General features: G+C 43.6%; 1 protein-coding gene across 1 annotated transcript; it reads right to left on the reverse strand.

Moving 5' to 3' along the window:
- Positions 1-11,853: 11,853 nt before the first annotated feature.
- Positions 11,854-13,011, reverse strand: LOC140720598 (N-acetyllactosaminide beta-1,3-N-acetylglucosaminyltransferase 3-like). Its single transcript, XM_073035431.1, has 2 exons — positions 12,619-13,011; positions 11,854-12,411 (listed from the first exon to the last, which is right to left on the reverse strand). Exons 1-2 carry the CDS (start codon positions 13,009-13,011, stop codon positions 11,854-11,856), a joined length of 951 nt encoding a protein of 316 aa, XP_072891532.1.
- Positions 13,012-14,905: the final 1,894 nt, after the last annotated feature.

Consider the following 14,905-nt stretch of genomic DNA (forward strand, 5'->3'; position numbering starts at 1 on the left):
TGCTCTCCATTTCACCCGCCAGAACAAACTCCTTCCCTCAATTTCAGAAGCGAATGTGCTCCGTCAAATGTTACAAGATAAATCGACTTCAATATGCATGCCGACACTAAAAGCAACACAGATATAAAAATATCCAATTTTAATTGCTAAAGCCAGGTATCATGGAAAATAGCATGGAAAATTCACATCATACTTTGTTTTAAAGTAAATAGATTGCAATGTCCCTTGAGGAGTCAAATTAATGACACGGGAACAGTGAGTGAAAATAGTTTAACGTAATTGTTTGTGCAATTGGTTGTCACTAATGTCCCTGACGTGACAACCACGCTAATTGCCTCAGTGGAATTGCTCTCTGCTCCATAAAAGTCTGCTAAACCGATCACCAGTCCATCTGAGCAGCTGACGGAATATGGGATATGCGGCGATTTACTACATTGCGGCCATTTTCTATCCCACACTTGTAGCGGTTGGTGTCCCCGGTAAGATGCCGGAGCTGGTTACTTTATGTATGGTGCCATCGTTACTCTGCTGCGGTATCCGCACTGTTACTGAGCACAGATGCTACCGTCGACTGAAACGTGTTTCCGGAATGGAGGATTCAGGCATCTAATGGTTTTATTTCCATTTTCAGTACGATGATGGCAGTGTTTTCTTCTTTTGTCAATTAAGTTGGTGTCGATATTGTCGTTGTTTTATAATTTCACCTCGCTAGGCTTTCTGAAGTGATGCTGGTTTCTGCTTTTCTAGGTCCGATTCTCTATCAGTGCAGAAACTTCGATTTTATAACAACGTGGCTGTTTATTTAAATGACGGCCCAGTCTATTTTCAACACATAGGTCTGTTCTTCTATGTCAGTAAATGAGAACTCGTGATGTATATCTCATTGACTCCACTGCAAACAATCCCTTCAGCTATTTCGCCTCTAATAATGGAAACGGTGTTGTTTACAGGAGCGATCGACCGCTCACCGGTACGTGAGTCGTGGATCTCGGATGCCTCCCTCTAAACTGTGGGAATATCGCCAATCCACTGGCACTCACATCCGTCATTGTCCTCCAGCCTGAGTGCAGCGACCGAGACCGCACACACTGGATTCCCGCTTTCCACTTCCAAACAAACCATACCCTGCATAGCATCTGTAGAATGTGGGTATTCAGGGAGCTGACCAAATTTCTATTTTGTTTCCAAATTTCTTGCAGTTAACTTAACGGCGATTGTGATCCTATCTCGGGGAAAATGCGGACTCTCCAAATGCATCACCCGTTACCTGGTTGGAATGGCAACAGCGGATCTGATGGCGGTTGTCATTGTCGCTTTAGTGGAACAGACCAACAATATCTACATTTATTCCAGATCCCTGCTCATCACTCCGGTATGCGCTCTGACACTTATATTTCGGACTGTAACGACGGACTGTTCTGTTTGGTTTACGGTCAGTTTTACCTTCGATCGCTTCATCGCAATATGTTGCCGAAGGCTGCGTGAGCGATACTGCACCGAGAGAACAGCAATGGTGGTTATCGTGATCGTAGTTATAGTGAGCTGCGGGAGATGTGCCCCGGTTTACTTTGCCCTTGAACCTTACGTCATCATTGACAACATGCCATGGCGGTGCACCACCACATATGAATACGCTACTTCACCTGTGTGGAAAGGGTACCAATTACTGGACAGTATCTTAACACCATTGCTACCCATCGGCTTAATCCTGGTATTTAACGGGTTAACCGTAAGACATATCGTTGTGGCAAATAGAGTCCGCAGAAGGCTTCGGCACAGCAGCGACAATCAGAAAGATGCCGAGGTGGAAAACCGCAGAAAATCGATTGTTTTGTTGTTTTCTATATCAGCTAATTTCATATTATTTTGGATGCCCTATTTAGCCCATTCCCTGAAATGGCAAGTTCAAAACTATTTTTTCGAGGACAGATATTTGAGTTCCCCAGTATACATCCTGCAGCAATTTGGGTTCATGTTGCAAGTACTCAGCATGTGTACCAATAGTTGTATCTATACACTGACACAGGAAATTCAGAGAAGAGCTGAGGAATGGAATGACGTATGTGTTTACATTAAATGGCCATTTGTGTAGATAACACCCGTGTCTAATGGTAAGTGGCGGAGTTTTCAAATAAAGCCGTTTTACAATGAACAGGTTTGGCAAATATATCATAAATTTAAACATTCATGTGCCTGGTCATCCGGGATTTTCAGAATTGGCGGAAGATTGCTGACTTCATACAGTTCAGGTCGGTAGCAATACAATCGCTCATTGCTGCTGGCGTGATTGTCACTTTGGTTGAAGTTTGTTCCAAACAATCACAGACACTCGACTGTCACAAGGGCAGGAATGGCTTCAGGGCGTTCCCGGGTTTTAGATTTTTCAAAATGGACAGGGTCGGGTAACAGAGTGTAAAGTGAGTGTGATGGGAAACCAGGGATAGTATCGCAGCTGCAGAAAGGGAGGACAACGTGGAGCGTTCGTTTGTTAATAGTCTGTGAGACCAACACAGAAACATGAAGGGCGCGAACACCCTGTATGGAGTGCTCTGTACACCCGCCCACCAGTTTAACAAAGAGACTGCAACGGGAACAGTGAGGAACCGATCGGGAGCGGATCTTGGACATGTACCATGTTATTTGCATCTCCACCAGGGTAAAAGGTTTAGGTATGGCATAATTTCTCAGTTGTGTCCAGGAAGAAATGTCACTATATGAAGAAAGGCAGACTGGTGAACTGTCCAGTCCGGATTTAATATTAGAAAAGGGAACGGATCAGGTGACAGATCTCTCGGTGGGTCAGCGTTTCAGAACGATAGGGCAGAACTTCCGACATTTACCTAGCAAAATGTTAGAACCAGGGAGCATGGGATGTATTTAACTGGGGTTCTGCGAATTATGGTGCTAACTGGCAGGAACTTGGGAACGTACATTGGGAAATGATGTACTCAGGGAAATGCGCCACAGATATGTGGAGATTGTTTAGGGAGCACTGACATGGGGTTTAGTATAGGCTTGTCTCAGTCAGGCAGGGAAAGAATGACAGTGTAATGTAACCCTGAGTGACAAGAAAATTGGAACGGGTCAAGAGGAAGAAAGAAAGATACTTAAGATTTTTGAAGAAAGGCTCAGGTAGGGACATGGATAGTCAAAATGTAGACAGGAAAGAATTTAATAATGGGCTTAGAAGACTTAGAAGGAGACTTGAGAAGTCCTTGGCGAATTGCACTGTGAAGAACAGGAGGAGACTGGAGAGAGATTGGGCAGATCAGAGGTAAAAGAGGAAACCTTGTGTCTGGAGTCCAAGGAGGCGGTAAAGCTGCTCACTGAATACATTGATCACTGTGAACACCGCGTAAAATGGCAGATATGCTCGATCATGCCGACGCTGAGAAAGAGGATGCGCTGGAAACTTGGAAAACATTATGATAGATGATTGCCTGGTGCCGAAAGGGATATAGTCCAGCTAATAGATGATTCCCCGATACCGGAAGAGATATAGTCCAGGTGATTTCGGAACGCGAGAGAAGAGATTACTGAGATTTTATACAGGATATTTGGGTCTTCACTGGCTACGGAAGTAGAACTAGAAGACTGGAGTGTGGCAAATGTTATTCCTTTGTTGACGAAAGATAATAGGGATACTCCTTTGAATTATAGACCAGGGAGTCTTCCGTCAGTAATAGGAACACTATTGGAGAAGATTATTGTAGACGGAACTTATGAGCATTTGGAGAATCGTAAACTGGTTAAGGAGATTCAACAAGTGTTTTTTAGGGGCATGTTGTACTTTATTAGCTAGATTTAATTATTTGTAACAGTGAAAAACAAACAGAAGTATCAGAACGGTCGATGTGGGTGCATTAATTTTGGTCAGGCGTTTCTCCATAATAGACTCATTCAGAAAGTCAGGAGGCATGGGATCGAGGGAAACCTAGCTGCGTTGAATCAGAAGTGTCTTCCTAACAGAAGATAGATGATGTAGATAGTGTGAATTCTGGATGGAAGACAGCGGGCAGCCATTTTCCGCACCGAGGATCAAAATTTCGGCACACTTTACTACGATATTTGGAGTCTGCATTTCCGAGTAACAGGGCTGAGGGAAATAACCGATTTAATCTGATCACGCAGCAGCACCTGGATAATTTATGGTATTAGGGCTGATGACGTAAGCAAATCACTGAGCTATTGACTGCACTGCCTCGTTATCTAAATTGACCCGCTATTTACATATTGCAGGGCATATTCTAATTTATGGAATAAGGGCTGAGGATGCAAGCAACTCTCTGAGCTGTTGACTGCACAGCCACGTTATCTAAACTGACCTGCCATTTACATATTATAGGACAGATGCTACAATGAACGCAAAGCCATCTTTTCCAATGGGTCCCTGCAACTTATAACCAGCATTTCAAAGTGTTCAGCAGCAGCTTTTGCTGCTCATTAAAATCTCCATCCTTCCAAACTGCCAATCCCAAATTCCCAATTCAAGTACACACCAGATTATCCCAATACTAGTTTACTTTTGAATCGTGGTTTTATCATATCAGGTGTAGATGCGCTCATATATCGATCTATTTAACCCTGAATCCACATGGCCGGTATGAAATCCGAGTCTTCCTCTGAAATCAATAATAAATGAAACATACGAAACGACACAAACTGAAAACGCGGCGAGAGCAAAGCGAATATCTGGGCTCACACTTGACTTCCTTCAAAACCATCGCAGGCAAGTGGAGAATACAGAATAAACAACTTCCAAAGCAAAAGGCCTCAGCACGTATTCTACAGAACTTAGGAGAGTGAAATGTGGAGGACTGAGGCTCACATACACTAACGCTTCATAGAATTCCGGAAAGATACGCAGCCTTCGAATTTCGCATCAGTTCGTGGAAATCACTTCCCGCAAGGTGACGCAAACTTTTTGTCACATGTATGGTGAAGAAGAAGATTAATTCAATCGTCCCCCAACACAAACTAAAGAACACACGACTCACATAAAGCCATTTATGGCCGTAATCTTTCGCTCTCTCTTTCAATTGCACTCACTTATGTCCAAACCGTATGCTATAATTTAAATCCGCAATGCATTCATATTTGCAAAATATCGCAGAAAATAGCATGCCCTTGTTTGTTCAATAGTTAACAAACATCTGTAATAGCAACCATACAACATTTAATAAAGCCTTTCGACTTCAAGACAAAGAGACGCCGAAAGCAATGTATTGTATTCAATTAATATTCGACACAATTGAAATATGTCGTCTCCACAACTCCAAGCACTCAACGACTGTCAAAATTTCCCACCTCCAATTTCTTTAAGGATAGGATTCGGATGAAATGACCACTTCGTTGTATAGTATAGTATAGTATCGGGACGAATGATCCCCATTACCACAGCCGAAGCAACAGATTTATTCACTGTACCGGACCACTGTCACACCCACCTCCAGCCCGGAACTACTGTCTTTACTGAAGGAGTGAAGGTAAATTCCTGTAGGGTGAAACTCCCTTTATCATCTCACATCTGCACTTCCATCTGTTCACGCTGTACCCATCTATTTTACTCAGTCTACATGCTTCAGTGTGTGCGAGGACAGAGGGATCGAACAGTATCAACGACTTTCTAGATTGGTCGGTGCTAGAAAACACTAACGTTGCAACCCGGACATGCAGTCACTCAGGTACAGGGAACCACTGCACAGAAACAGGGTCTCCAGTCCGTCAGGTCTGTGAAGAATTATTTACACTGCCTACTCCCATCGACCTGCACCCAGACCCTGACCATCCATGTCCCTCTAATCGCTGTACTTCTCCAAACATCTCTTAAACATTGACATCGGAATTTTAATAACCACTTGCGTTGGCAGCACTGTCTACACTCTGACCACCCTCTGGCTGAAGGAGTTTCCCCTCATGATTCCCTTAAACATTTCACATTTCACAATTTACCCATGATCTCTAGTTGTATTCTTGCCCGGCATCAGTGGATAAATCCTGCTTGCATTTACACTCTCTATACGCCTCATAATGTTGTATACCTCTATCAATTCTCCACTCAGTGCCCTACCCGCTCGGGAATAAAGTGTTAACATATGTAATATTTCCTTCTAATTCAAAACGTCCAGTCCCGGCAATAGCCGGCAGTTGAGCAAAACAGTACACATTTTCTTTCCAAATTAGGCCTCAATAAAGTTGTAAATAGCATCAACATAACATCCCAACTCCTGTACTCAGTACTTTGCTCTATGAAGGACAAAGTGCAAAAAGCTGTTTTCACGACCCTGTCTAACTGTGGCGCAACTTTCATTGAATTATGGACCTGAATTTCCAGATTCATTTGTTCTATCGTACTCCACAGTGCCCTGTTTCTCATTGGGTCAGACCAACCCTGGCTGGTCCTCCCAAAGTGCGACATCTAACACTCGACTGCTTTAAATCCGATCCGCTTTTTTTCAGCCCATTGTTCCAGCTGCTCCAGATCCCGTTTCTGGTACCATGCTCTGGGACTCTTCCTCGCTGTCAACTACACAGGTAATGCTGCTGTCATCGGCAGTCTGCTGATCCAATTAAAGTTATCATTATCCAGATCGTTGATATAGATGACAAACAACAAACAACGATGACAGCAACGATCCGTGCGGCACTTCACTCGTCACAGGTCCCCAATCTGAGAGACAATCATTTATTATCACACTCCAGCTTCCCCAACGTAGACAATGAGGACTACACTTTAATAGTTCATCATGAAAGCCAATCATGACTGTTACAATTTAATAGTTCATTGCGAAAGCCAAGCGACTGAACCTTCTCGAGCATCCTCCCATACGGAACCTTGAGAAATTCCTGGCTGAAGTCCCTGTTAGACGATATCCACTGTCTTGCCTTCCACACCATTCCTGGTGACTACCTGGTAAAGCTCTGTGAGATTGGTTAGACATGACCTACTACGCACTGGCCCATAATGACTATCGTTAATGTTCCTGTTTGTCCAGATACTTCCCTTCATACCCCATGACCAGCGTAGTCTGAACACCGAGGACAATTCATCAGTACATAATACTGGATGAGTCCCTTCCAAGCAAAGCTATCGAGGTCATCAAGCGGTAGGCACTGATATTTATGGCCTTTTGTTTTTTTTTTAATTCTCCTGCACTTTATTATCCGACGCATTGAGAGTAGTCTGGAAAAGCAAGACGTCATAGCTTTAAATAATTAATCGATTTACTTAACAATATCAAGATATGGTACGCTCGATCGAGCACAGAACATAGAATATTACAGCACAGTACATGAGGTTCTGATAGGCTTTCAACTAATTTAAGTTCGATTTAACACATCTCCCCTGCATCTGAATCAGAATCAAAGGTTTCAAAGGTACATTTAAAGAATCAGAACCAGATTTAATATCACAGAAATACGTCGCGAAATTGTTAACTTTACGGTAGCAGTACAATGAAATACAGGATAAATAAATATAGACAAAGCAAAACTGAGATACAGGTGGCAGCGGGGATAAAAGCTGTTCCTGAATCGCTGAGCCTGAGCTTTCAGGTTTCTGTATCTCCTTCCCGACGGTAACACTGTTGATGCACCATCAATAACTCACGCTGAGACTCACTGTGTAGAGGGCACGTCCTGTTAGTGGGCAACGTTAATGATGGACGCCACTGTGACAAGAATCATCCCTTGAAACAATGATCAATGAGATGCAGAGAATCTGTATTTACCAACAAGTATTATTTATTATTTCTACTAAAAGCACATAGATTTACACACTGTCTTCCTGTGTGCACCCAACTGGAAACCCTGACACTCCATGAACAGTCAATGAAGAGAATCGGTATTATCCAGGAAAAGAGTCTACGCTGGCAAAGCATTCCATAGAAACATAGAAAACAGAAAATCTACAGCACAATACAGGGCCTTCGGCCCACAAAGTTGTGCCGAACATGTCCCTACCTTAGAAATGACTAGGCTTACATATAGCCCTCTATTTTTCTAAGCTGCATATACCTATCCAAAAGTCTCTTGAAAAGACCCAATCGTATCCGCCTCCACCACTGTTGCCGGCAGCTTATTCCACGCACTCACTACTCTCTGAGTAAAAAAAAACTTACCCCTGACATCTCCTCTGTCCCGACTCCCCAGCACCTTCAACCTGTGTCTTCTTGTGGCAACCATTTCAGCCCTGGGAAAAAGCCTCTGAATATCCACACGGTCAATGCCTCTCATCATCTTCCGATCCTCATGTTCCCGATCTCCACGTGTCCGTGTGGTCCTACTTTTCGACAATGGTTGGTCTCTGGCCGCTGGAGAGTTATCACCCCGGCATATCTGAAACTCCGGAATCTTATATTGTTCCTCATCAGTTGAACCACTGGATCCCCAAACCATTGGCTCAAGGTCACCTGAGCTACCTGGGTCACATGGTTACTGATCATTGTACAGAGCTACAACCAACATATTTTACGTGGCTCTGCCAACCCCAGCTTTGTGTATTCGTATCTTTACACCCTGACTGGTCCAAACCAGTTAAATGAGGCAACCCAGACAGAGTCTAACGAGACTACAGATTGCTTCTTTGATATGTCTGGCATTTTACACAACAAGTAGCTGCTCCCCTGAGCATGGTCTCAGGTTTATTGCTCTGATTAGATTGTCCCAGAGTCAGGAATCAGTTCGGAGTCCACGCCCTTCACATAACAAATGGCGACTTGTTTGAGAATGGGCTCAGGTTTAGCAGATCATTACCTGAAGCTTCCTGTGTCCACATTCAGTTCCTCTGATTGAATTATTCCAGTGCAAGAATCAATTCATAGTCCACAAAATGGGGGAAAACAGAGAAAGCTGGTTTGTCTGCTTCCCCTGTCCTTGATCAGACTGTAAGTTCTTCTGGCCAACAGTGTTTTATGAGCCATTCAATCTGACACGACGGTATCTTTCTCGGGTCTGCTGCCGTCTGAATGCACCAGGGTGGATGATGGAGGTTTTGCAGAGATGCCGAGCGCTGTAGGGGTCGAAGGGGTTTACAGAAATGCGGTGTGATGTAGGGTTTGGAACGGTTTTGTTACGTACCCCGTAACGGGTTAAAATAATCAGCATAAATGGAACACACCTGGAGTCTGGTATTGCTACAAACAAAACTCTATTAGTATCTACGTAATATAGTAATATAAAACCAGATAAATCAAGCAGGTTAGCAGAGTTTATGCATATATAAGTGTGTAAATATAAAACCCCAAACTTCTTCAAGCTTATGTGGTAAATGATACAGTCTTACAATGGTATAGGAATGACGTCAGTTCAGTTCGTGATATTAAGTTGAGAAAAATTGAGGAGAGAGTGAGAGAGAGAGAGAGAGAGAGAGAGAGAGAGAGAGAGAGAGAGAGAGAGAGAGAGAGAGAGAGAGAGAGAGAGAGAGAGAGAGAGAGAGAGAGAGAGAGGTGATTTGTTTTCCAAGTAAGCTGATTTCGTCGATCTTTCCGTTGTCTTCCGAAGTCCTGTTAAAGTTTTGTGATCTCACAAAAGAGTACCGCCTTCATGCAGTAAAGCTATCAAAGGTTCAACACACCGATAACATTCCACCGGTCACCCCTTTCCCACACTGCGGATCAAAACCCCCCCCTTTCGTGGGCTCTGAAAGTTCATCCAGTGTCTATTTCTTCTGCATTTCTGTCCGTGTCTTCCGTGTGCCTGTGTGTCTGTCTGAAAAGCCAGCTGACCTTGTATATATCCCAAACATGTTGAACGCCAGCTGTCCATTATATAGCCCCGCCCTTCCGTAACCATGGAGACTCATGAGCTGCTCTGTGCTCTCTCTCTCTGAATCGGTGTACACCAACTCTCTCTCTTTTTAAAGGCACAGTCCATATTGAATACACCTTAGCATCTCGTCACAGTTTTTACAGATAGCGAGGGCTGTCAGCACACTTCTCCACCAATGTGGAAATGCAGTTTACTTGTAGTACCAAACTGGCATTTCTGTCTGTAACAAAATGAAACCCGTCTTGTGTCGGAGTGTTTTGCTAATAATGTTCGTGCAACATTATGCTGAGTGATCCTGAGTACCTGACTGCAGACCGCAGTCCCTACACTATAATGGCAGAATATGGCATTAAAGGCAAAACTTTTGACAGTGCGGAGGATCAGAGGGATCTTGGGGTCCGAGTCCCCAGAACACACAAAGCTGCTACACAGGTTGACTCTGTGGTTAAGATGGCATATAGTGCATTGGCCTTCACCAATTGTGGGATTGAGTTTAAGAGCTGAGAGGTAATGTTGCAGCTATATAGGACACTGGTCGGATCCCACTTGGAGTACTGTGCTCAGTTATAGTTGCCTCACTACAGGAAGGACATGGAAACCATAGAAAGGGTGCAGAGGAGATTTACAAGGATGTTGTCTGAATTCGGGAGCATGCCTTATGAGAATAGGTTGAGTGACCTCGGCCTTCTTCTCCTTGGAGCGATGGAGGATGAGAGGTCTCCTGATAGAGGTGAACAAGATAATGAGAGGCATTGATCGTGTGGACAGTCAGAGGCTTTCCCCAGGGCTGAAATGGCTAGCACGAGATGGCATAGTTTAAGGTGCTTGGAAGTAGGTACAGAGGAGATGTCAGGGGTAAGTTTTTTTTTTACACAGAGACAGGTGAGTTTGTGGAATGTGCTGCTGGCGGAGGTGGTGGAGGCGGAAACGATACGGTCTGTTAAGATACTCCTGGATGGATACATGGAGCTTAGAAAAAGACGGCTATGGGTAAAGCCTAGGTAGGTCTAAGGTAGGGACATGTTCGGCACAGCTCTGTGGGCCGAGAGGCCCATATTGTGCTGTAGGTTTTCTATGATTCAACTCAGAAGACGGCCACTGGGATTGTCCAACCTTCCTTTAATTTGCTCTTACTAATCAATCCCAAATGCCGATTGGCCACTAGTTGATTGGTCACCGATTGCTCTATTGCACTGCCGTGAGCTGCCCCTCGGACAATGAGCCTTGTTGAAGTCCCCTCCTCTCCAGATTTCCGATGTCCAGGTTGGCCACTAGTCAAAGCTACCGGACTTACCTCTCAGTGATGACCGTGTCAATAGCAGCAACATGACACTGGCAACCGAGTACATTATCTTAGACAAGACACCTGCCAAATCTAATGCCACTCCCCTTCGCACTACATATGGACTGCTGCCTATGTGTGCATATTGATCTGTTGTCCCCACATGTTCATTGATCTCTTTCCCTCTCTGCAATGTGAATACTCCAGTTAAAGCCATCTCCTGCGTGTGTGCTTCTATTTGATATGTAGTTACACAGACACACTGCAGGTTGACATTTGAGTACAGAAGTGATGACCATAAGTTTCTCTATTCCTCCAACCCTTAGACAATTCTAGATCTAGATTCTTTGTTGTCCTCACAGTTCCAGTCCAAGAAATACATTTGTCTCTTTCATATTTTGCAAGGGACAAGTAAGAAACGGCAAGAAGAAAATACACAGATATAACTGTTAGTAAAAATTTTATTGGTGGCTTATTATACAAATGCGCCAAGTAAAGATGCTGTACCTATCTGCACGCAATGCAACAAGGACTGCTCACTTGGAATAACTTTACAATTGACTTAAATTGTGATGCTCCTGTCAATATTGTAATGTCATTATGGGTGCAGTAAGAATTAGGCTGAGTGATGACACCTGACAGCTTTTCAAACATTTGTGGAATGTAGAAAGGCACCAACTCTATGAATTAATGTATCCTCCAATATAATTTAGGAATTAACCATCTTACATTGCATAAACAACTGATTAACACATGTGCACAAACTGCATTACATTCCAACAGTTGCTACATTCTCTCATGACTCATGCGGTCCTTTTCGTGGATGCAGACTTCTGGGAAGCATGAGCACAATTCAGATTAGCATCATGCACCGCATCCCACATCAATAGCAGTTCGAAAGGCCGAAAACGGTGCACTAGCAGCAACTCACGGTAATAGCAAGGATTGAAAGAGTCATCTTGGGTTGAAGGAACCCTGATTCCAGCTGTCCTGAATCCGCTATGGGAATGTGGGGCTAGTCCAGCCTTGGCCAGACACATCCCCAAAAATACATCATCAATGGGGTATAGTTCAAGGTCTTGGGCTATGTGGTAAATGATGTGAGCTGTATACACAGACATAAGTATGCCCGCTCCACTAACATATGGTGGGTACGACTTGATGGTGGTCACTATTTCTGGCACATAATACTTGCTCGACTTCTGGCGATTGGGCCCAAACCCATAAACGAGATGGCCCACAAATAGGTGTTGGTGAACCTTCATGCCTAGCAAGTAATCAACCATGTTATCGGTGTTGGCAAAGACATCATCATCTCCATTGAAGATGAATTTAGCACTGGGGCAAAATTCACTGATCCACTGCAGCAACTTGTATTGTTTGAGGGTGAGGTTGAAAAAGGTATCCAAGAAATCCCATTGTAGGACATCTCTGTGTTCTATGTTTTCCATGGCTAACAGCTGATTCAATTTCCTACTTTCTTTTTGGTCAGGAGAGACACCAGAGATAAAGACTCTCTTAATTTGGACCCCATTGAATTCACGTTCTCTGCCCCAGGTCTTCCTTACCATTTCCCGCCGATCCTGGTTGAAAGGGTCAGATTTGATCACCAGGAGCAGGAAGACATTCTGAGATCCTTCTCGACCACCACATTTGTCTGGGACGTTTTGAATCATGTTAAATTCTCGACAGTGTTTATACATCAAGAAGTTTTTTATGTGCTCTTTCTCTTGATGAAATGAGGACAGGTGCAGCAATGTCCTGTTCGCGTGGCACTTTGGCTTGAGCACTGATTCAGTTGCATCAGCAGTAACAACCTTGGGCAGGTCTTTGCGATGAACAGTTTCTGCAACATCATCAGTCTCTCGACGTTGGTCATTATCCCAGAACATGAAGAACAATCCCAGAGTAATCAAAACACCCAGCACTACTTTCTCATTGAATCGCCAACGTCCTCCCATCTTTCACCTGAAATAGAGAAAACAATATGGATTAATTCAAAGAAAACTTTACATTTACATGATGCTTGAGAAGAATGGGAAGTTTAAACTGTAATGAGTTTCACTAATGCTTTGTAATATTGACCTCAAAATGGTGATAAGGTAAGGAATAGGCAGGGCCCTACATACTGTTGAAAGTTTAATTAACCTGAAGCATTCCATCCCAGCAGAAAAAGAAATCTACCTATAGGATACCATCTCTGTCATTAAACTGAAAATCGCATAGTTTTTTTTCTGGGCCTTAAAGGTATATGATTCCAAAGGGTTTATTCCACCTCGCTTCACAGGTCTCATCACTCCTCCCGGGGCTTAAACTGAACTGAGACAAAGAGCAATATAGCACAATGCAGACATTTTGGCCCATGATGTTGCACCGAACTTTTAATCTGCTCCAAGATCAATTGATCCCTACTCTCTCAAATAGCTGTCCATTTTTCTTTCATCCATGTGTCTATCTAAAAGCCTCTTAAATCTCACTGATGCATCTACCCTTATCACTACCCAGGCTGTGCATTCCATACAGCCACCATTTTCTTTTTTAAAAAAAATACTACTTCTGACAAACCCCTATACTTTTCTCTAATCACCTTAACATTATGCCCCCTCATATTAGTCATTTCTACCCTGGGAAAATGTTGTTGGCTCTCCATTCTTCCTAAGCCTCTTACCAGCTTATACGCCTCTATCAAATCACCTCGCCCACCTCCCCACCCCCAACTTTGCTCTAAAGAGGAAGGTCCCAGCTCGCTCACCATTCAGGTTGAGTTCACAGGTTACTGATACTATGGAAGATGATGTGTTATTGACCATTGATTAGTAACTGAATGTATGGCAGTGCAGGGAAGGTAACGTGTTAGCATAGCTACTGAAAACATCTGATTTTCATGGCATTTCAACCTGGTCTATGTATGCCTACAATAGGAGAAACAAAGTGAAGTATACTCAAGGACCTTGGCTTTTTGCTTCTATTTTAACCAGAGAATTGTTTTCAAAGTTAAATTAGCAGTGGCCCACCCACCCTGCCATCCATTGGTCAAGCCACTTTATGAAAGGCTGCAACTAAGGCATAACTAGTTCCAAAGGCAAGGCTAATTCCACTCAGATATTCAGTAGTAAGCAATTGTGACAAGACAGCGAAGCCATCGCAAGCCCACATCTATTGAAGGAAAATGGCACCAGCATCACCGATGGCAGGAATTTACGCTTCATGAAGAGCAGTGAACCTTGGACTCCAGGAGCCCAGAGAAAGCACAGATAACTGATAGCAGAACAGGGCAGATAGTTAGCATGATCAACAATGTGTGTGAGTAAAACCTTGGATGCCAGGAGCCCTGAAAAGACGCCAGTGACTGATAGCAGAACGATGTGTACAAGTAAAACTATTTGCACTGGGATGCAACTTGTGTCACTTTAGAATTATGGAATCCTAGAGTAATGCGATCTAAACAGGTCCTTCGGCCCAACTGGTCCATACCAACCACAGCATCCTCCCTGCTAGTCCCAGTTGTCTAGTTTGGCCCATAACTCTCCAAGTCTCTCCCTTCCATGTACCCGTCCGAATGCCTGTTAAATGTTGCAGTTGAACCCACTTCAACCACTTCCACTGGTAGCTACTTCCGGGTACTCACTGTCCTCCGTGTGCAGAAGTTATCACCAAGGTCTGTTTTCAATTTTTCCCCTCTTCTCTTCTATTTGTGACCTCTCATGTTGGACTCTCCAACTTTCCAATAATGATAATCCACCTTATCAATACCCCTTATGATTTTAAACTTCTGAGGTCACCTCTCATTCTCCAAGGAATAAAGGTCCAGCATGGCCAGCCTCTCTGTAACTCACGCCCTCTAGTCCAAAAAAC

Source organism: Hemitrygon akajei, unplaced genomic scaffold (genome assembly GCF_048418815.1).
Source record: "Hemitrygon akajei unplaced genomic scaffold, sHemAka1.3 Scf000045, whole genome shotgun sequence".
NCBI classification, from domain to species: Eukaryota; Metazoa; Chordata; class Chondrichthyes; order Myliobatiformes; family Dasyatidae; genus Hemitrygon; species Hemitrygon akajei.

Coding starts and splice junctions, on each gene's coding strand:
- LOC140720598 (XM_073035431.1), bottom strand. CDS start 13,011: ATGGGAGGACGTTGGCGATTCAATGAGAAAGTAGTGCTGGGTGTTTTG. Junction 12,412..12,618: donor ACCAGGATCGGCGGGAAATG/GTAAGGAAGACC, acceptor AAGTTGCTGCAG/TGGATCAGTGAATTTTGCCC.